Here is an 18,340-nt window from a genome sequence, read left to right as displayed (position 1 = left end):
AAGTATAAAGTATTTATTAAATTCTTCAAAAGGAATACATATACACATACAAATAAGATGAACATATATTCAAAAAGATGAAAAAATCACCCTTAATTAGCATTATTCAGATATGTCTACCTCCATCTTCACATCCACCCGAGAAATGACTATCTTACATTCTGCCTCTTTACCTTATATCATATGCACACAATATAATCTAAAAAGAGACTTTAATTAAAATCCACACTTTGTTTGAAAACTTAAGTCCAGCTGAGAGTAAATCCAACCCCCACTTTGTTTTGTCATGGCAAGTAAATCCAAGCCAGAATATTCTTTCATAAAATTCTAACCATGTCTTCTCACATTTTTCTAACTGGCCTTCTTTCAGCAATACAGTGTACTTCCATATTTCATTCAACTATTCCTCCTTAATTCTGTCTCATGGCTCTCCACCTGAGTAATTGTTTTGGTAGGATAAACAAGGAGTAAATAAACTGACATGGGTTTAGTGCTTTGGGTCCTTTCTACCAGGGATTTTTTTTACCAGTTTGTTGTATATAATGCTATTCTACCATGTGAGTATTCTTTGAAAAAACTGTCTGAGTGCAATACAGGTGCCCTTTCTATACACACCCCACCGGGATGAGACCAATTTCAGCATGAGGGCATTGCAGTGTGCAGGCAAGCCCATATGAACACATGACTGGGGACTGAGGGTCTTTCTCACAGAATTGGCCAGGAGAGAAGGCAATGAATTACTGGGAGACAACTACTGCACTGGCTCTGTCATTCACTTGTGTGAGATTTCATCATGCTGCTAAGCTTCATTTTTGTGTATGTCTCCTCCACCTCCTGGAATCCTAGTATATAGTACACTGATACTGCGTAGTCTATTAAGACACATGACTTTCATGTTAGTCACTACTAACACATTTTACTGCAATCTTAAGAAAGAACAAGCAGCAGCCAGACATCCTTGCACCATGCTGGCATGTCGCTGCACCTCCAGCCTTCTTCTCCCATTTGGCAACTGCTGTCCTTCAGGTCAAAAGGAGAAGGAAAATATTCTTACATAGTGCCTGCTGTGAAAAGCACCTTTAAAATTTTATTTTAATGAAGATCTGAACTAATTTTCATTAGATTGTATTTAAGCTGTGCTGGGGACAAAGTTTTGGCAGAAAACAGTATAAAATGTATAAAACAATACATAATACACTAGTGATTCAGCATTTGTGTCACTCTGATTAACTGTTTGTTAATGCCATGGCTAGACTCAGTAACTCCTCAGTAAATATATACCAAAAAGCCAAGGAACTGGATACTACCTAATGAAGAAAAAATGATGGATCTAGCTCTATTGGGAGGGAATATTTTTTTCTCCAATTCACTCATCCACCCTCCAGAGGCATGTTATTTCTTACAGACTTGTTTTAGAGATCTCATGTTTGCTTGCCTCTTAAGGTCTCCTATTCTGAAAAACAATGGATTGCAAAAGGTTGGAGGTTTTAAAGATTCCTGTAGGATTGTGGTCCATAGTTTTAGACCACCTACTGGGAACATTCTGTTTCTTGTGCAGATATTATCAAATTCCATTGTGCATGGGAGTGGATTGCTTTTGAAGAAACTCCCCAAATAACAAATAAAAGAGTGAGATATAATATCTAGGGCATCAGTTCCCACCCAGAGATTGAAATGTGACAGTTTCAGCCAGCAGGCCTGGTATCGTAGGCCCTACAATCTGTGCGGAATCCAGCCCTATTTGAACTTCATGGTCTCACAGATTCATCAATGTTCTCTCTTTCTGCATGTCAAAGCTAGCAGCTTTGATATTCCTAATAATTAACCACATACCTCTAGGAATTCCAAGGGTTCTCAGGAGCCTGTCAGAAAATGGCATAAAAAACAGAAATATATTGCAGTGCGATTGTTTTATTTATGAAACTTACATTCTGCCCTTCTGCCAAATAATAAATAACAAAATTTTAATTTAATTTCATTTACTGGGAAGCCCCTTCTCTTTTGGGCACGAATCAGTTAAAAACAAAACTAAAATGTATCAATAAAACATAAGTACAGCAATTAAAATACAGGACAGGAAGGATGGGTGACTATTAGCCATGGTGACTGAACCAACCTCCACATTTAGTGGCAGCGCTAGGAGGCAACATCAGGCGAAGGCCTCAGCTTCTATGCCCTGTTGCTGGACCTCCAGAAAAACTGGTTGGCCGCTTGTGAGACAGGATGCTAGACCAGATGGACTACTGGTCTGATACAGCGGAGCTCTTATGTTCTAATGAAGGAAGGATCATTGCAAGAATACCAAACCCTAAAAATTCCTTAACCCACTAGTGGAAAGAAAGGGACAGATGAATATCCCCAGGCAGGATGTTCCATAATTTCATTGCCATGGCTGAGAAGGCCCTTTCTTGGGTTAACCTCAAAAAGCAAAGGGAGGGCATCAGAAATTATTGTAGTGATCAAGTTGGTTTGAACAGGAGTAGGTAGTACTTAAGGTATCCTGGTCTTAAGTCAGGTCTGCACCAGCATCTTGAATTGGATTCAGAAACAAATTGGGCGCCAAAGTAGATGAGTCAAGACTGGTTCCTATGACTCACAAGGGTACACTGAAATAGTGAAAAAAGGCTGACATTTTGCAATACAAGGCTGAAAGCAGATAATAGTTATTGAGAAATTTGAAAGTAGAATGACAAAAGCAATTGCTTTTTTGTAGTTTGTACAGAAATATCTTTTCTCCAATATTTTCTGGTCAATCAGTGATCCCAGTCTTTTAAAGAATAATCACCTCCCATCAACAGAATATCTTTAATGTATTGTCGAAGGCTTTCACGGCTGGAATCACTTGGGTGCTGTGTGGTTTCCGGGCTGTATGGCCGTATTCTAGCAGCATTCTCTCCTGATGTTTTGCCTGCATCTGTGGCTGGCATGATCCTCTGAAGATGCCAGCCACAGATGCAGGCGAAACGTCAGGAGAGAATGCTGCTAGAACACGGCCATACAGCCCGGAAACCACACAGCACCCAAAGAATATTTCTATCTTGGGTACATATAAGATGTAGGAAAAGTTACAAGGCAGAATCTTATGAGAAAATTTACCAAGCAATCAATCGGCATACAACCTCTCTGACACCCCCAGCACACAGAGTGCTGTGGCTTCTGTACAGAATTGAATATATATCTATATCTCCCTTTATACACCAACCTTCGACCAAAGGGCTCGTTAACATGCAGAGTTAGTCTAAAGAGTAAAATACAACAGACTAAAATCAACCGTCAGCCTCCATAAAAGATAAATACCACGATGAACAGTAATTATACCCCGCCGTCAAAAGCGGACAGGAGCTTTCACCTGGCGCCTGAGGAACAATAAAAAGGGCGCCAGGCGAGTGTGTCTGGGAGGAGGTGGGCAACAGCCTCTCTCTCGACAGTTACTACCAGGAAAGATTTTCAGACGGGTTTTTAAAGGAGAAAACGGCTACGACTGGCGAGGAGACAAAAGCGCGCGCGTGTGTCCCATCCCTCTCCTTTCCCTCACAGGGCTAGAACTGAAGGCGGGTAAAAGAATCTCTGCCCTGCTCGCCAGTTACTGGGGGAAAGGAACATAAAACTAAAGGCACTCTGGCTGGCGCGACCGTTAAAGAAAGAGGCTCGGGAGAGGCAAACGAACAGCCGCGGTGAAGAGAAAGAATGAGTGAAGGAGGCTCTGACGTAACGACGCACGGCTCGTCGCCGTCCCCACCGCGCGCAGGCTCGCCCGGCTCTGCCTCCTCTTGGGGCGAGCATCGCTCGCTGTGTGAACAGTGCGGCTTCGAAGGCAGGAGGAGCCCCTGCACGCGCAGCTCTCTGCCTGCCCCTCTCTCTCTTCGCTTCCGGCGCCTCCAAAAGACACTACCTGGCCCCGCCCCTTGCGTGCGGGGCCGCGCCTCGTGCCGGACAATAGCGGGTCTGCCGCAGCCGAGGGAGGGAGAACAGGGAGGGGAGGGACTGCGCGGACGCGTGTGTGTCTCACCCAAATCAGCCCGACGCCGCAGTTCGCAGCCACCTGGGCCCGCTCGCGGATGCCAATGAGCGGCGGCAGGCGGCCGTCGAGGCTGCGGAGCTGACTGGGGAGCCCGGAGCCGAGACTCGCCGCTTCTTCTTCCCTTTTTTTCTTCCTCCTCCTCCGCGGCAGCCGTTTCCTTTCTCGAGACTTCGTTCCTTCTCAGCCAGCCTGCATCGGAGCCCGTGGAGCGGGGTGGCTCGGGGGTGCGCTTGAGGTCTCGCTGCCCATCTTGCCCCCTTCCCAGTACCGGGACAGGTGAGGGCGGTGGGCCGGGCCTCGCCTCGGCCTGGCTTTTGCGGACAGCCCCGGAGGCGAGGTGGCGCCGGCGGTGCTGCCTCCGTTTCAATGGAAGTATGTTACCAACTGCCGGTGCTGCCCCTGGACAGGCCGGTCCCGCAGCATGTCCTCAGCCGCAGAGGGGCCATCAGCTTCAGCTCCAGTTCCGCGCTCTTCGGTTGCCCCAACCCCAGGCAACTTTCCCAGGTGAGGCGCCCCCCCCCCCCCCCGTTTTTCTCAGGCGTCCATAATGCAGCAATTTGGTGGGGGGAGAGGAAGGGAGGAGAACGAAGCGCCAGAAAGAACTTGCAAATTAGATGAGTTCAAAACAGATGCGTGCAGAACCCTCGGCTGGCCTCTCTGCGGCAGCTCTTTGTAGGGCTCTTTTGGATTCCTTTACACTTTCGCCTGCGATGCGAGTCGGTGCCTCATATTCTTTAGAAGACGACAGATTCCTTTCGATGATCTCCTGTCGTTGACGTTACGTTACTCCGAGGAAAGCTAGAGTACTTTGAGTGATCTGATGGCTGTCAAAATGCTCATCAGTGCAAGACTGCTGCGGAGAATGAGTGGGATGAGGGCAAAGGGTATACACCTGCAATTTTATTGTCTTAATTTACAGGCACAAGTTCTAGTCTTCAAGAGTGCTTTATTTAATGTCAGTAGTATTTATATATTTACGTCATTTATACACCACTTTTCTCTCCTTTGGGGAACCAAAGGGGCTTACATTGTGGTGCTCTTCTCTGTTCTATCCTCACAACAACCTTGTGAGGTAGACTGGGATGAGAGTATCTGACTGGCTCAAGGTTGACTAGCAAACTTCCATTCGAATTTGAACAGCAGTTATTTCAATTGTATGTACTTCTAAATCTTTTGGGGAATTTTTTTTTCTTAACCTAAGAACCAAAGTACGCTTCTGCAGATTTTTATTCATTTCGAACCACTGGAACGTTGATGAACTGCCAAAGATTTGCAGTGATATTTTTTTCTTTGTCATAATGCATAATTCATAATATATTAAAGGATCTCAGCATGAATGATAACAGTAACCAGATTTAACCATAATAAATGTAGGTAAGTGAGGGGATGTGGGAAAATAGACTGCGTTGCTGTTTTTGGCTCTCTTCTCTTTAAATGTTTTGAGAATTGGGTTGCCCATCTGTTATTGCCCTGACGCAGCCTGTTGAGATTTCCCTGCAAATGGTAACAAATCTCTGAATTTTAAGGCATATGCCCAAAATGAAAATATAAGAGAATCCACTATATGTTTTTGATGCCTAAGGGTTTCCTAAAGTGGGTGATCAACAGTTTTAGATATTCTAAGGTGCTGAAATTTTCCTCTGTTGTTCCTATGTAGGTGGTCCTTTATGTAGATGAAGAGAAAATCAAGGTTTTGTTTTGTTTTTCTGGTGTTTAATAATGGCACATGGGAATGCGTTACAGCATATGTTGGTTATGAAATACTAACTGTGAAGAAGAAAAAGAAATGTTGGCTCAATGTATGAGAGCTGTCAAAATAGGTTTTATTTTATTTTTCCTATGTTTTTGGAATGGACAGTAACACTCAGAAACATGTAATTATATATGATGAGCAAACATGTAACATAATCCTCATGACGTTTTCCCTTTATATAAAAAAGAAGGCTTATGAGGAAGTGAAGTAATTTGGAGGGAGAATGATTAACCCTTTTGCTGATCCAGATTGGCCCTTCCCATTGTGTGTTTTTTTTTGTTCTAGCAGGGCATAAAATGTAGCTAAGTGCACATTTTAAACCTTGCATGCAAAACAGCTTACTATTTGGAATAGAGAGATAGCAGGTGGGGAAAAGAGTAAGTACCTGCTACCTGAGCTTCTCTGTGCAGTCTCCTTTCTAATGTGTTGTATTTTGTTTGGTTATTAAAAAAAGAGGTTGGGACTGTTAGATATGCTTGCTTGAAACCTAGCAGCCTCAACATAGAACTAGCCATGATGAAAAAGAACTAGCCATTATTAAGAAGTAATGATAAAAAAAGGTTTCATTAGAACAAAAATGCACATTCAAATATTTATCCTATTAAAGCATCTTTGAGCAGTAAGGTGGTACTTGGATGCATGCACAAGCTTTGGTTTGAACACATGAGTTATACCTGCATTTCCTGACCTAGCCTGTGATTTGTTCATAGATTTTAGCTGGATTGGGAAGTGCATTTAGGGTTATAATAATATAATACAGTGAAATAACCCATGTTGATCATGCATATTGATATAAGGCTCTGGCTATTAAGCCTCAGATACACATCTGTGAACATCATATGCATATTTAAGGTTTTGTTTCTGTTGCAGCGTCACAATTGCATGTAGAAGTTCTTTTATTTGTTGTAGTATATAGAGTTGGTGGAAGCTGGCTAAAGTAGGCTCCGCTCCCTGGAATGCTCCAGCTGTGCTAGCATCCTCCTGGACACAGACGCAGCTCTGAGGGCTGGTCACTCTTCCCGGTCAGGTGCTGCTGAGGTACACAGCCCCTCCCCGCCTCCCAGGTTGCCTCCCTGCCAGCTTCAGTACCCCTTATGCCAGCAGGGTGGGCAAATGCATTGGTACAGCCCTGTGCTACCCACAGGAGTCTCACCCCCCTTAGGATTGGGATGTTAATGTCTTTGGTTCCATACTGGTGTCAGAATTAGACATTTTTCAGTAGTTTTTTGCATCTTCAACATTTTCAATGCATTTCAAAGGCACGTGGGTCTAATCCCTTAAATAAAATTGTATTTTGGACAGGTTGAGTAAGTGTTTTGTAGTTTATACCACTTCAAGAATGGTATAAACAACTCACTACTGTGCCTCATTAGAAGTGAGGTGTTATTGGCAGACAAACTTTATGTTCTGGTGAAACAAGAGCGCTTATGCCATGGTTATCCTATTAGTTTTTTGGGTATTAAGTAACACAACTATCATTTTGGTAGCAATCCTCCCCTCCATTTAATCTGTGTTTCCAAATCTGATGCCTTTTGATAACAGTATTGGAACGTACAGGGGAAATGGCTTTCTTTGAATCTAGCAGGTGATAAGGTTGGGTCAGATGAGATGGCTTCAACCATACCTAGGGTGTGTTCTGCATTTTGACTGCACTGGTATGACTTGTATGTATCTAATTCATTCTTGTAGGGGTTATGTTGCCTTTGTGTCTCTTTCCTTCTGTGTTCCTTGATACTGAATTAAACTGATAATTTTCTGTCAAATATTATGGAGGCTTAAAGTTACATTCATACTTACAGAGTCTGCAATATAGACTTCTTTTATTTCTCTAATTTTTTTGTTTTCCTCCCCTTGCTTTTTGAGAGTGGTTTAAAGCATTTGCAGCGGTTCGGATTTGTGTTTCTAATCTTGAGATACTATTGCTACAATACATGCAGGAAGTCTTGGGGGGTCTGAGCATGGACACATGGTGAAGACCAGTACCACTGCATGACTTTGAGTGTCTGCAGTAGATAAACTTTGATTAACTTGTATTGTGCTATAGAGGCAGAGATCTTAGTTGAACAGGATAACATTTGCTCTGTATTCAGAAGATCTCCAGTTCGTTCCCTGGTACCTTGAGTTAGAAAAGGATCAAGGAACAGGTAATGTAAAAGATCTCTACCTGAGACCATGGGGAACTGAGGTCAATCGATAGACAATGCTGACCTCAACAGACCAGTGGTGGGACACGGTGTGAGGCAGTTTCATGTGTTTATATGCTTACAATTTCATACTGAGGAGATATATCTGAGTCAAGCCAATAAATTGTTATGCTGCTGCTTATTTTGCTGAAAAATTGCAGGGGTTATATTGCTAAGGACAAAAATGAACCTGGAAATGAATTAGTATTTACAAGGTAATAATTCAGCCTTTATGTGGGATTATTTTATTGTTAACATTTTGGGGAACATGTTTGAGAGACCAAATTATTTTGCAGCACATAGTTGGAAAAAATTAGAGTTGCCACCTGCAGCTTCTTCTGAAACTGGCTTCATGGTTTGTATCTGTGCATGTGAAACACTAGGCAAGCCTAGGGTCAAATAAAGATGCAGTTTTTAAATTAGATTCAAAACAAAAATGTAAATCTAACTGTTACTGGTTGTATCTGTTTCTCTTAATGTAGAACAGTATAAATGAGACCAAGCTATGCCGAACCTTATAGACCATGGTTAAGAGCAGGGAGTGTCTCTTGTGTCATACACACCCTCTGCTTCTCCCCTATGCACATTCCGTATTCATTTTCCAGTATTAACCTAGTAGCGTGAAGACTACACTGACTGGCTTGAAGCCAAAGCTTAGTGAGATTAGCATTGGTGCAGAAGTAATACTGCACCATGGCTAAGCTGGGAAGAGAGAGGGTGGAATTTACTTGAGAGAAAACAGACTGGTAGTGAAATGAGTACGTGAACCTTCAGGATCTCTTAATCTTCTGTGGCTGTAGATTAGAAAACATTGGGTTGGAATGAGTTCCATGTGTGAAAGAGAGAGAGTCTGTGCCATAGAACATGCTTCCTCTTTTGATAAAACTTCATTTATACAATTGCAATGTTTTTTCTTGCACTATTTAGTGCACATGAAACTTGCTAATAGGATTAGAACCAGAGTTTGAACTAGGCTAGTAATAAAAAAATTCTATTTGTCCTGATACTCCGAAGTTAACTTCTAACAGTTTTCCTAGATAGCCAGAAGGTTTTTCTAGTAACTTTCAGTTTCCTAGAAGGAACAGATGGCAGATAATTTATTAATGGGGAGTAACAAATAAGATACCAGTCTTTTCTTTTGGGAACAGTTTGATTTTTCAAAAAATATCATTCTCTTTTGAGCTTACCTATGGGGTGCCATAAGGCTCTGGGTTACCACCAATGTTATTTAGTAAGGATCTTTAATGGAATAGTCTGAAGTTTCATCACCGTCGTCGTTTATTTACAGCCATAGACCAAATGCCAACAATTAATTAAATAAGACTTAAAGTTGCTAATAAAAATCTACATCGTCTTTAAAACAATAATAGAATCTTCTATATAAAATACCAATTAATTAAAAAAACTATTAACCAAGCAACTACATATGAGATCTGAATTGGTTCATCTGAATTGTTTATAATGTTTAACAATATAAGCACAAAATAATGCTAATTGCTTGGATATATTATTATTATTACTATATACTTATTTATTTATTTGATACGTCGCTCTTCCAAAACTTCTCAGAGCGGCTTACAACATTCATACAATATAAAATGTTACTAACTAAATCAATAAAATTACAACTATTGAGCTCAAAGCACACAATAAAACAGACTAAAAACATGCAACTGTAAAAAATCCTCATATATTCCCACCCTCCTAGGAGAATCTGGCGATAATACAGATGACAACCGGAAAGGCTGGCCTCAACCAAATGCTTGGTGAAATAATTCAGTTTTATAGGCCCTGCGGAACTCTTCCAGATCCCGCAGGACCCTGATGGAAGATGGTAAAGCATTCCACCAAGTAGGGTCCTGGCCCTAGTTGTGGCCAGAACTATTTCCGAGACTAGGGACCACCAGAAGATTGGCTTCCGAAGAACAGAGAGTCCGGTTTGGGCAGTACGAGGAGATGCGGTTCCTAAGATATGATGGTCCCAGCCCTCTGATGGCCTTTAAACCAACACCTTAAACTTGACTCGGAACTCAACTGGAAGCCAGTGTGGCGAGCGGAGACCTGGTGCTTCCATGATGGTATACCTGCCAGGAGCCTAGCCGCCACATGTTGGACCAGGGATTCAAATGCCAAATCAGGGATAAAGGAAGGCCAGTATAGAGTTACAGCAGTTACGTCTAGAAGTGACCATTGCATACATCACTGATATAATTATCACTGTCCTCTTAACACTTTTTCTAAATAAATTTCCTGGGAACAAAAAGGAAATGTATTAATAAGAGTGGTTTTGGTGGGTTTTCCGGGCTGTGTGGCCGTGGTCTGGTGGATTTTGTTCCTAACGTTTCGCCTGCATCTGTGGCTGGTATCTTCAGAGGTGTATCACAGAGGAAAGTTTGTTTCACACTGTGTCTAAGTGAGAAGGGAAAGTTTAGTGTGGTATATTGTCCATGTCCCAGGGTGGGGAACCAATCATTAAGTGTTTGGGTGCAACTTGCTATGCAAAGGTGTCAGACTGCACAGGGAGGCCATTGAAATTCACAAACACCAGGACAATTTCAATAAGAAAGAAGAGATGTTAAAAATTAGCAAAGCCTGGCTCCCAGTACTTAAAAAATGGACTGATAACCCCACCCGCAATACAATGCACTCAACCACACCTTTGCATAGCAAGTCCCACCCAAACAGTTAATGATTGGTTCCCCACCCTGGGACATGGACAATATACCACACTAAACTTTCCCTTCTCACTTAGACACAGAGTGAAACAGACCATAGCCACACAGCCTGGAAAACCCACCAGAACCAGTTGAATCTGGCCGTGAAAGCCTTCAACAATATATTAATAAGAGGTTGAATAATCTTTGTTCTTATTTCATTATGAAAAGGACATCGAAAAAATATATGGCTCATGGTTTCTGCCTCTCCCAAAGAGCATGCACATAATCTTTCAGCTAAAGGTATTCTCCCATATCGACCATCTATCACTGCTGATTGTAATGCTGAACACCAGGCCAGAATAAAAACCCTTCTGATAGACTGAGTCTAAATTTACTAAATAAGTTGCTGGAGACATAATGTATCTCCTTGTCTCAGGGCTGCTTAAATCCGGGACTTTCGTTAAATCTTGTTGACATTCAACATCTTTAAGTCTCTGTTTAATAAGGCTTTTTGCTTGTATCACGTTTATTGACTGAAGATTATTAGTTGATGTCCCATTTTTGTTAGTCCAAGATGTACTGTTTTCATCCATCTAGCTCATAGGCCCTCCAGATGTTATGGACTACAGTTCCCATCATCCCCTGCCAGCATGACAGGGCCGCGAGTTCGACACCTGTGATCTAGCTCCTGTAAAGAATATTGTGCAATTAATGCTAACAGACTCTTAGCATTAAGATAGATTCTAAGCCATTGGTAGACTGATAGTAAAAGAATTTCTGTCTATTCTCAGTATGCCCGTTTCCAGGTGTAGGGTTGCATTGGACGTTCTGGGCAGCATCTGAAGGATTGCTTTGAGAAATTTAGACTGAAATCTTTCTAAAAGGGATAAAAGACGAAATAGATATTTTAGAGTTATATCATTTTAACGCAGCAGGTATTGCCCCCTGCCCCAAATCACTAGCAGCAAGTTATTTTCCATCTCCTTCTGGGACCTAGTGATGATAAAGGCCAAAGCGCGGTAGTTAACCTTAACTGAAGTGAGCACTAATCTTTGGTTGGTTAAGCTTAGAACATGGAGTGGAGATCCGGTAGTACTTGAAAATGTTGTGAAAGAAAGCAGTTTTCATTTTTAAGTACTAAAATAATGCATAGTGTCTTCGTTAGGATGCTACGGGTATTACAATGGCTACAGTGCATTATTAGTCTCATTAGAGATTTGCTTTTTAATAAACTAGCTTCTTAATGGGATTGAAATCTGTGTTTGGCAGGAACTTACGACTTCCTCCCCGAAACAATTTAAATCATTAATTTTTAAAGCAGGGTTTGTATTAAGCTTTTAGAGCTTTCTCTTACATTTGTTCAGAAAGCAACTTAGAGATAATTTCCTGTTAATGCATAAAACAGCACGTAACTTATAAAATTATATGCCATTAGAATAGCATTTAAATGCGATATTCTTACCTAAAATTCTTTAATACTAATATAAAAAATAATGCACTCTAAATAATGGCTTGGATCCAAGCTCCCACTGCGCAAGTGAAAATTACTGGTGTTTCATCTGTCTCCTTGCCTCTGTCTGCAGTCCCATCAGTGGCCCCTCTTAAAGAAAAATGCAGTCAGTTTTCAGAGGGTATTGACATTTCAAGCAGAGGTGTAAAGGACTGTGAATAAAAAAAAAACCCAGATAAATACAGTAATCTCTTCCACATCATGGCTTCCCATATTATGGTTTTGACTGACTGAAAGTGGAAAGTCACAGTGCAACACATCCTTGGAGCCACGCTTACCTAGAGGCCTGGGGCAGAGAAGAGGCCAATGAGGTGACATGGCTGGGAGCAGAAAGTCAGCCCCAAGCTCCAGGTGGGCGATGGTTGATGGAGGCAGGTGAGATGGCCTGGTTACACAGGGCAGTGGCATGGGCTAAGAGCCTGGGGCAAGCTGCAGCTGGCATGAAGCTATGGCAGTGGTGGCGAACCTCTGGCACTCCAGATGTTATGGACTACAATTCCCATCAGCCCGGAGTGATGGGAATTGTAGTCCATAACATCTGGAGTGCCAGAGGTTCGCCACCACGGCGCTATGGTCACTGGGGGAGGAAGCACAGTTGGAATTGGGAATTGTCCTTGGACTATGGCCAGCCCCGGCTCAGAAGCCAGCCCTGCTGCCCGGAGTGTTGGCTGCCAGAGAAGACTTCCATAACTCTGTGGCCGCCTGCAACTGCAAAGTAAGACCAATGGACAGGGCATCCCCCTCCCCCGTTTCCCTCCCTTGATGGCAAATTCTCTCATTTCAGATGTACAGCATGAAAAAGTCCGAAGGTTTTCTTAGTTTTTCTAGTGGAAAAAATGTGACATTTGGAAGATAACTGAGGGAAAAAACTCTTGCAGCCCAATCCAAATGGGATGACATAAGGAAGAAAGAGAAATTCCTTTTTCTTTCATAGATGCATATGACTTAGTGTCGTAAGTCTGTAGCACTTTGGGCATTAGTTTCTGTTGTACTTTGGATTGCAGTCTTAATCTATGGTTTAATACTTTTTTTTGTTTAAATGTTAATAATTTTAGCAAGAATTAACATCCTATGTTAACACATTATTAAAGAGGTCAGTATTTTTAAGGATAACGTTTGGCTTAATATTGGCTGTCCTACCTGTTGTGACTGAATCTGACAGTTTCTGACAAAAAATACACTTTTGTTTATTACACAATTTTTCTACTTTTGCCATTTTAAATTAAGGATACATGTTCTGTGGTAGTTTAGGAAACATCAGTCTAACTCCTTTTGAAGTGTTGGGTATATTTGCAATTTTCTTATAAAAATGAGGGTATGTATAACTCATAATTCTATAAATGTGCCATATAGTATAATTTTATATTCTGATTGTTATAATTGAGGAATTTCTTTTTGTTAAATCAGTAAACACATTTTTGATATGAAAGTAAGTGTTGCATGCATCTCACTCCATTGCCCCAATTTTTTCTCTTCAAAAAATCTGGAAATTTTGCATTTTTAATTGAAAGGTTTATCCTCCATTTTTTTGCTGCTGACAGGGACAGGAGATGATAGTTAATTAATGTGTCTAGTAACAGCTTTGCAAACTCTGCCTTTGATTTAACATTTACAATTGTTTTACAGAAGGTAAAAATATGAGTAGCAAGTGTGTTTAGCAAGGGATGCTTCTTATATGTTGTTTGCGTACGATTGGTATATGCTAATTTTTTTCTTTAACTTCTTTCTATGCCCAGTGGCCTTAAGTATTTATACTTTTATGATCATCAGTCTACTTCTAGAAGATACTGAATTCTTTAAAAGGGATCAAATGGGTAATGTTTGGGAAATGGACAACATACTCAATAGTTCTGGCATGGTTACTAATTTCCCTATTTATTGTTGAGGGTCCAAGATAATCTGATATGCCATAGGTTGGTTGAAAAATATTGTGAAGTTGGCAGTAGCAATAATAGCAGAAACCAAACATCATTTGAATTTGATTTGCCAGTGGCAGTCTGTAGCTGTCAGGATAAGATCATAACAAGTGTGAGATAATTGATAAATTAAAAGGAAGCTGCCCATGTGGTTTGAAAAGTTTGCTCAATAGAATGAGGATGCATAGTCTAATGCACTGATTCTTCTTGAAGCTATGTGGCCCCTGAGGGAACTTTGCGGAGCTGGAGGATATTCAGATCTTTTGGGGGCAAGTGGGCAGGAAGTTGTAACTTCAGGATTTTTGACAGCCCTTTCTTCCTGCTTGCAGTGGCTTCTGACAGTCAGCGGAGAGAGTTGTTCCTTGCTGTTTATCCTATCCTGAGGATGGGATTCCAGATTACTCTCCCAGAGTACCTCCTCCAAATAGAGGACAACAAATTAATTTGTGATTAGTCTTGGGGGACTTCAACGTCCATGTCGACACCGCCTCATGTGTGGCGGCTGCAGACCTAGTGTCATCCATGGCGACGCTGGGCCTCTCCTTGGTAAGTTCTGGCCCCACTCATGAGGCTGGGCATACACTTGACTTGGTCTTCGGGTCGGGGATTGATATGGTCATATCCTCTACAGATAGAGTGCCATGGTCTGACCATTATGCCCTGAAGGTCCGGATGGACGTGCCACGACATCCCTGTCTAGGCGACGGGCGGATTTATGCCTGCCCGCGGAGACTTATGGATCCTATTGGTTTCCTGAATGCTCTGCGGGACCCTGAACCTACCGGCACCCTTGATGGCCAGGTGGAAGACTGGAACTCCCGCCTTTCCGATGCCAGCGAGGTTGTTGCTCCCCGGCGCCTTCTGCGCCCCCGGTCAAAGCTGGCTCCTTGGTATACTGAGGAGCTACGCTGCATGAAACGAGAGCTCAGACGGCTAGAGCGAGTGTGGAGGAAGTCTCGTGATGGAGCCGCGCGAACATCTTATAGGACGTTTATGAAGGCCTATGAGATGGCAACGAAAGAGGCGAAGAGGGCATTCTTCTCCTCTTCTCTTGCATCTGCTAGCTCTCACCCAGCACAATTATTTCGTATTATTCGGTCACTCACCTCATTGTCTGAGGGCTCTACAAATCAACAATTGACTATCAGCTGTGAGGCATTTATGAGCTTTTTCGCAGACAAAGTCGCGTCGCTCCGCCAGGACCTTCCCTCCACCTTAGAGACAATAAGTGAACTGGAGGCTCCCTTGCCGTCTTCTGGCCCTTGTCTGGCCCAGTTTTCCCTGCTCTCTGAAGCCGCTGTCGACAGGGCCCTGGCTGCTGTTAGACCTACTACCTGTCCTCTGGATCCGTGCCCCTCCTGGCTTATTAAAGCATGCCGGGCGGAGCTACTACCCCACCTGTTGAATATTATCAATAGCTCCCTTGAGCAAGGAGTTTTTCCGGGTGGGTTGAAGGAGGCAGTGGTCCGCCCACTCTTGAAAAGACCATCGTTAGATCCTGGTGATCTGGCCAATTACCGCCCCGTTTCGAATCTTTTGTTTCTGGGGAAGGTAATTGAGAGAGTGGTGTTGGAGCAGCTTCAGGGTTTCCTGGAGGACACATCGGCCTTCGATCCCTTCCAGTCCGGCTTCCGTGCTGGGCATGGGACGGAGACTGTTCTTGTCGCCGTCACAGACATGCTCCGTATGCAACTTGACCAAGGCGGATTGGCGCTGCTGGTGTTGTTAGATCTCACCGCAGCGTTTGATGTGGTCGATCACGATCTTTTGACCCACCGCCTGGCCGTTTCTCAGGAAAGCGAGGCACTGTCCTTCAGTGGATTGCCTTGTTTCTCCGGGACCGGACCCAGCAAGTGTGGTGCGGGGACTCAGCCTCCCGAAAGTGCCCACTTCAGTGTGGTGTACCTCAGGGAGTGCTATTGTCCCCGCTGTTATTTAACATCTATATGCGACCCCTTGCACAGTTGGTACGGAGCTTTGGGCTGACCTGTCATCAATATGCTGATGACATTCAGCTCATTCTGTTGATGGAGGGGGGAACAGTCATCGCCCCTGTAGCTCTCCAGCATTGTTTGGAGGCGGTCGCTGGTTGGTTGAAGCAGAGCAGGTTAAAACTGAATCCATCGAAGACGGAGATCCTCTGGCTGGGCCGGGGAGGGGGGGGTTGGGGATTTCCAGCCACCGGTGTGGGAGGGGGCTACATTGGCACCGGCCTCCTCCGTCCGTAGCCTGGGGGTCCACCTGGATTCGTCTCTTTCAATGGAGACCCAGGTGGCCCATGTAACCTGGGTTGCGTTTTTTCATCTTCGCCAGGCCCGACGGCTGGCCCCCTTCCTCTCCCAAACGGATCTGGCTACTGTGATCCATGCAACGGTCACCTCCAGGCTAGACTATTGCAACTTGCTCTACGCAGGCCTTCCCTTGCGGCTTATTCGGAAATTAAAACTGGTCCAGAATGCGGCGGCCCGCCTGCTCACAGGAGGTGCCGCCAGAGATCATATTTCACCTGTGTTGCGCCGCCTGCACTGGTTACCGGTTGAATTCCGAATCATCTTCAAGGTGTTGGTATTGACCTTTAAGGCCTTGCGCGGCCTGGGACCTCCGTACCTACGGGACCGTCTTGCCCCATATGTCCCAAATCGACCTCTGCGTTCAGCAGATGCCAATCTACTGGTGATCCCTGGCCCCTCAATGACGCGGCTGGCCTCCACCCGGGCCAGAGCCTTTACAGCTCTGGCCCCTGCCTGGTGGAGCACTCTACCTCCAGCTATGCGGGCCCTGCGGGATCTTAATGATTTCCGCAGGGCCTGCAAGACAGAGTTGTTCCACCGGGCCTTTGGGGAGTCCAGCCGCTGATGCCCCCCCCTTAACATCTGTGGACCCTGCTGTCTCTCTTCTCTTCTCTTCTTCCCCCTCTTCCGTTAGGGGATGTTTTAATAGGACACCATCGATATATCTGATGTTAGAACGCTGCATTTTAATGGGGTTGGTTTTAAGTATATAGAGCCGTTATTTAATGATTACTGATTTTATTGTGCTCTATCTATCTGTTCACCGCCCTGAGCCCTTCGGGGGAGGGCGGTTTAGAAATATAATAATAATAATAATAATAATAATAATAATAATAATAATAATAAATAGAGTAAGAACAGTAGAGGGGATATGGTAATACCAACAAAGAACAATAGAGGGGACATGGTAAAACCAACAAAAACAAGGTAAAACTAGGTTCTCCCAAAGCTACCAGTTGTGCTCAATTAAAATTTTGAGATTTCTTACATGTCTTCATGTATCATAAATATGTGAAGTTGCTGTGGTCTGACCTGAATAGCCCAGGCTATCTGAAACTAAGTAGTTGTCAGAAGCTAAGCAGGGTTGGCATTGGTCAGTATTTGGATGGGAGACTGCGAATTAATACCAGGGTCACTTACACAGAGGGAGGCAATGGCTGACTACCTCTGAACCTCTCTTGCCTTAAAAACCCTATGGTTGATCATAAGACAGATGAAACCTAACACCCTCCCCTGGCCAAAGTTTGCCTTGTCTAGAGTTCTGCTTTTAGGTCCTATTTTTTAAATGTGTTGCTTTGGGGACATTTGGTGATGATATTGTTGTACTTGATGATGGGTAATGAATTTAAAGGTCAAGAACACTAGCCTAATAAGAGTCTTGTTCATAATTGGGGCATAAAGGAATTTAGGATTATGTTGGAATAGAAACTGAAGAAAGTGATAGAGTTGAATCCAGATGAACTGAGCTCAGAGGCAACTAAAATTAGAGCTTGATAATATTAATAGGGATTGAATGTGGACTAGATCTTTGAAATGTGTTGCAGTATGTTTATAATAGTATATTACAGGTAGAGCAATCTAGGAAAAGAACTCCTTTTATGTGAAGTTCAAAATAGGATAGACTTCCGTGCTTCCCCGAAAATAAGACAGTGTCTTATATTAATTTTTGCTCCCAAAAATGTGCTATGTCTTACTTTCAGGGGATGTCTTATTTTTCTGTGTTCTGTTCGTCGGGCATGCTTCCAAACAAAAACTTTGCTACGTCTTACTTTCGGGGGATGCCTTATATTCGCACTTCAGCAAAACCTCTACTACGTCTTATTTTCTGGGAATGTCTTATATTCAGGGAAACAGGATATCTGGCATTCAGTAGTCTAAAACAATGGATTAGTTGTGCTCTATTTAATAAGACATCAGAAGTCTAACTATAGCTAGTTTCTGTTGCTGCTGTACTGACTTCTCTAAACTGATAGTCCACGTTAGTACTTCATGATATTGGTAAGTTTTGT

General features: G+C 43.1%; 2 protein-coding genes across 3 annotated transcripts in view; one reads left to right on the top strand and one right to left on the bottom strand.

Moving 5' to 3' along the window:
* The window catches only part of DNAJC5B (DnaJ heat shock protein family (Hsp40) member C5 beta), a 47,700-nt gene extending 43,404 nt beyond the window's left edge, over nt 1-4,296 (bottom strand). Inside the window, exon 1 of the mRNA XM_048507751.1 lies at nt 4,010-4,296. The gene's annotated coding sequence lies outside the window, so the exon portion shown is untranslated. The remainder of the gene's footprint in view (nt 1-4,009) is intronic.
* PDE7A (phosphodiesterase 7A) overlaps nt 3,800-18,340 on the top strand; it is a 65,422-nt gene continuing 50,881 nt past the window's right edge. The window contains exon 1 of one of the 2 annotated variants that reach the window (XM_048507749.1): nt 3,800-4,525. In XM_048507749.1, coding sequence (XP_048363706.1) covers nt 4,388-4,525 — 138 coding nt within the window. In that variant the 5' untranslated portion in view covers nt 3,800-4,387. The remainder of the gene's footprint in view (nt 4,526-18,340) is intronic. The other variant, XM_048507750.1, reaches the window with a different exon arrangement.

Source organism: Sphaerodactylus townsendi, linkage group LG09 (genome assembly GCF_021028975.2).
Source record: "Sphaerodactylus townsendi isolate TG3544 linkage group LG09, MPM_Stown_v2.3, whole genome shotgun sequence".
NCBI classification, from domain to species: domain Eukaryota; kingdom Metazoa; phylum Chordata; class Lepidosauria; order Squamata; family Sphaerodactylidae; genus Sphaerodactylus; species Sphaerodactylus townsendi.
Note: the sequence above shows the minus strand (reverse complement) of the source record. Positions and strands in the feature narration are given on the sequence as shown.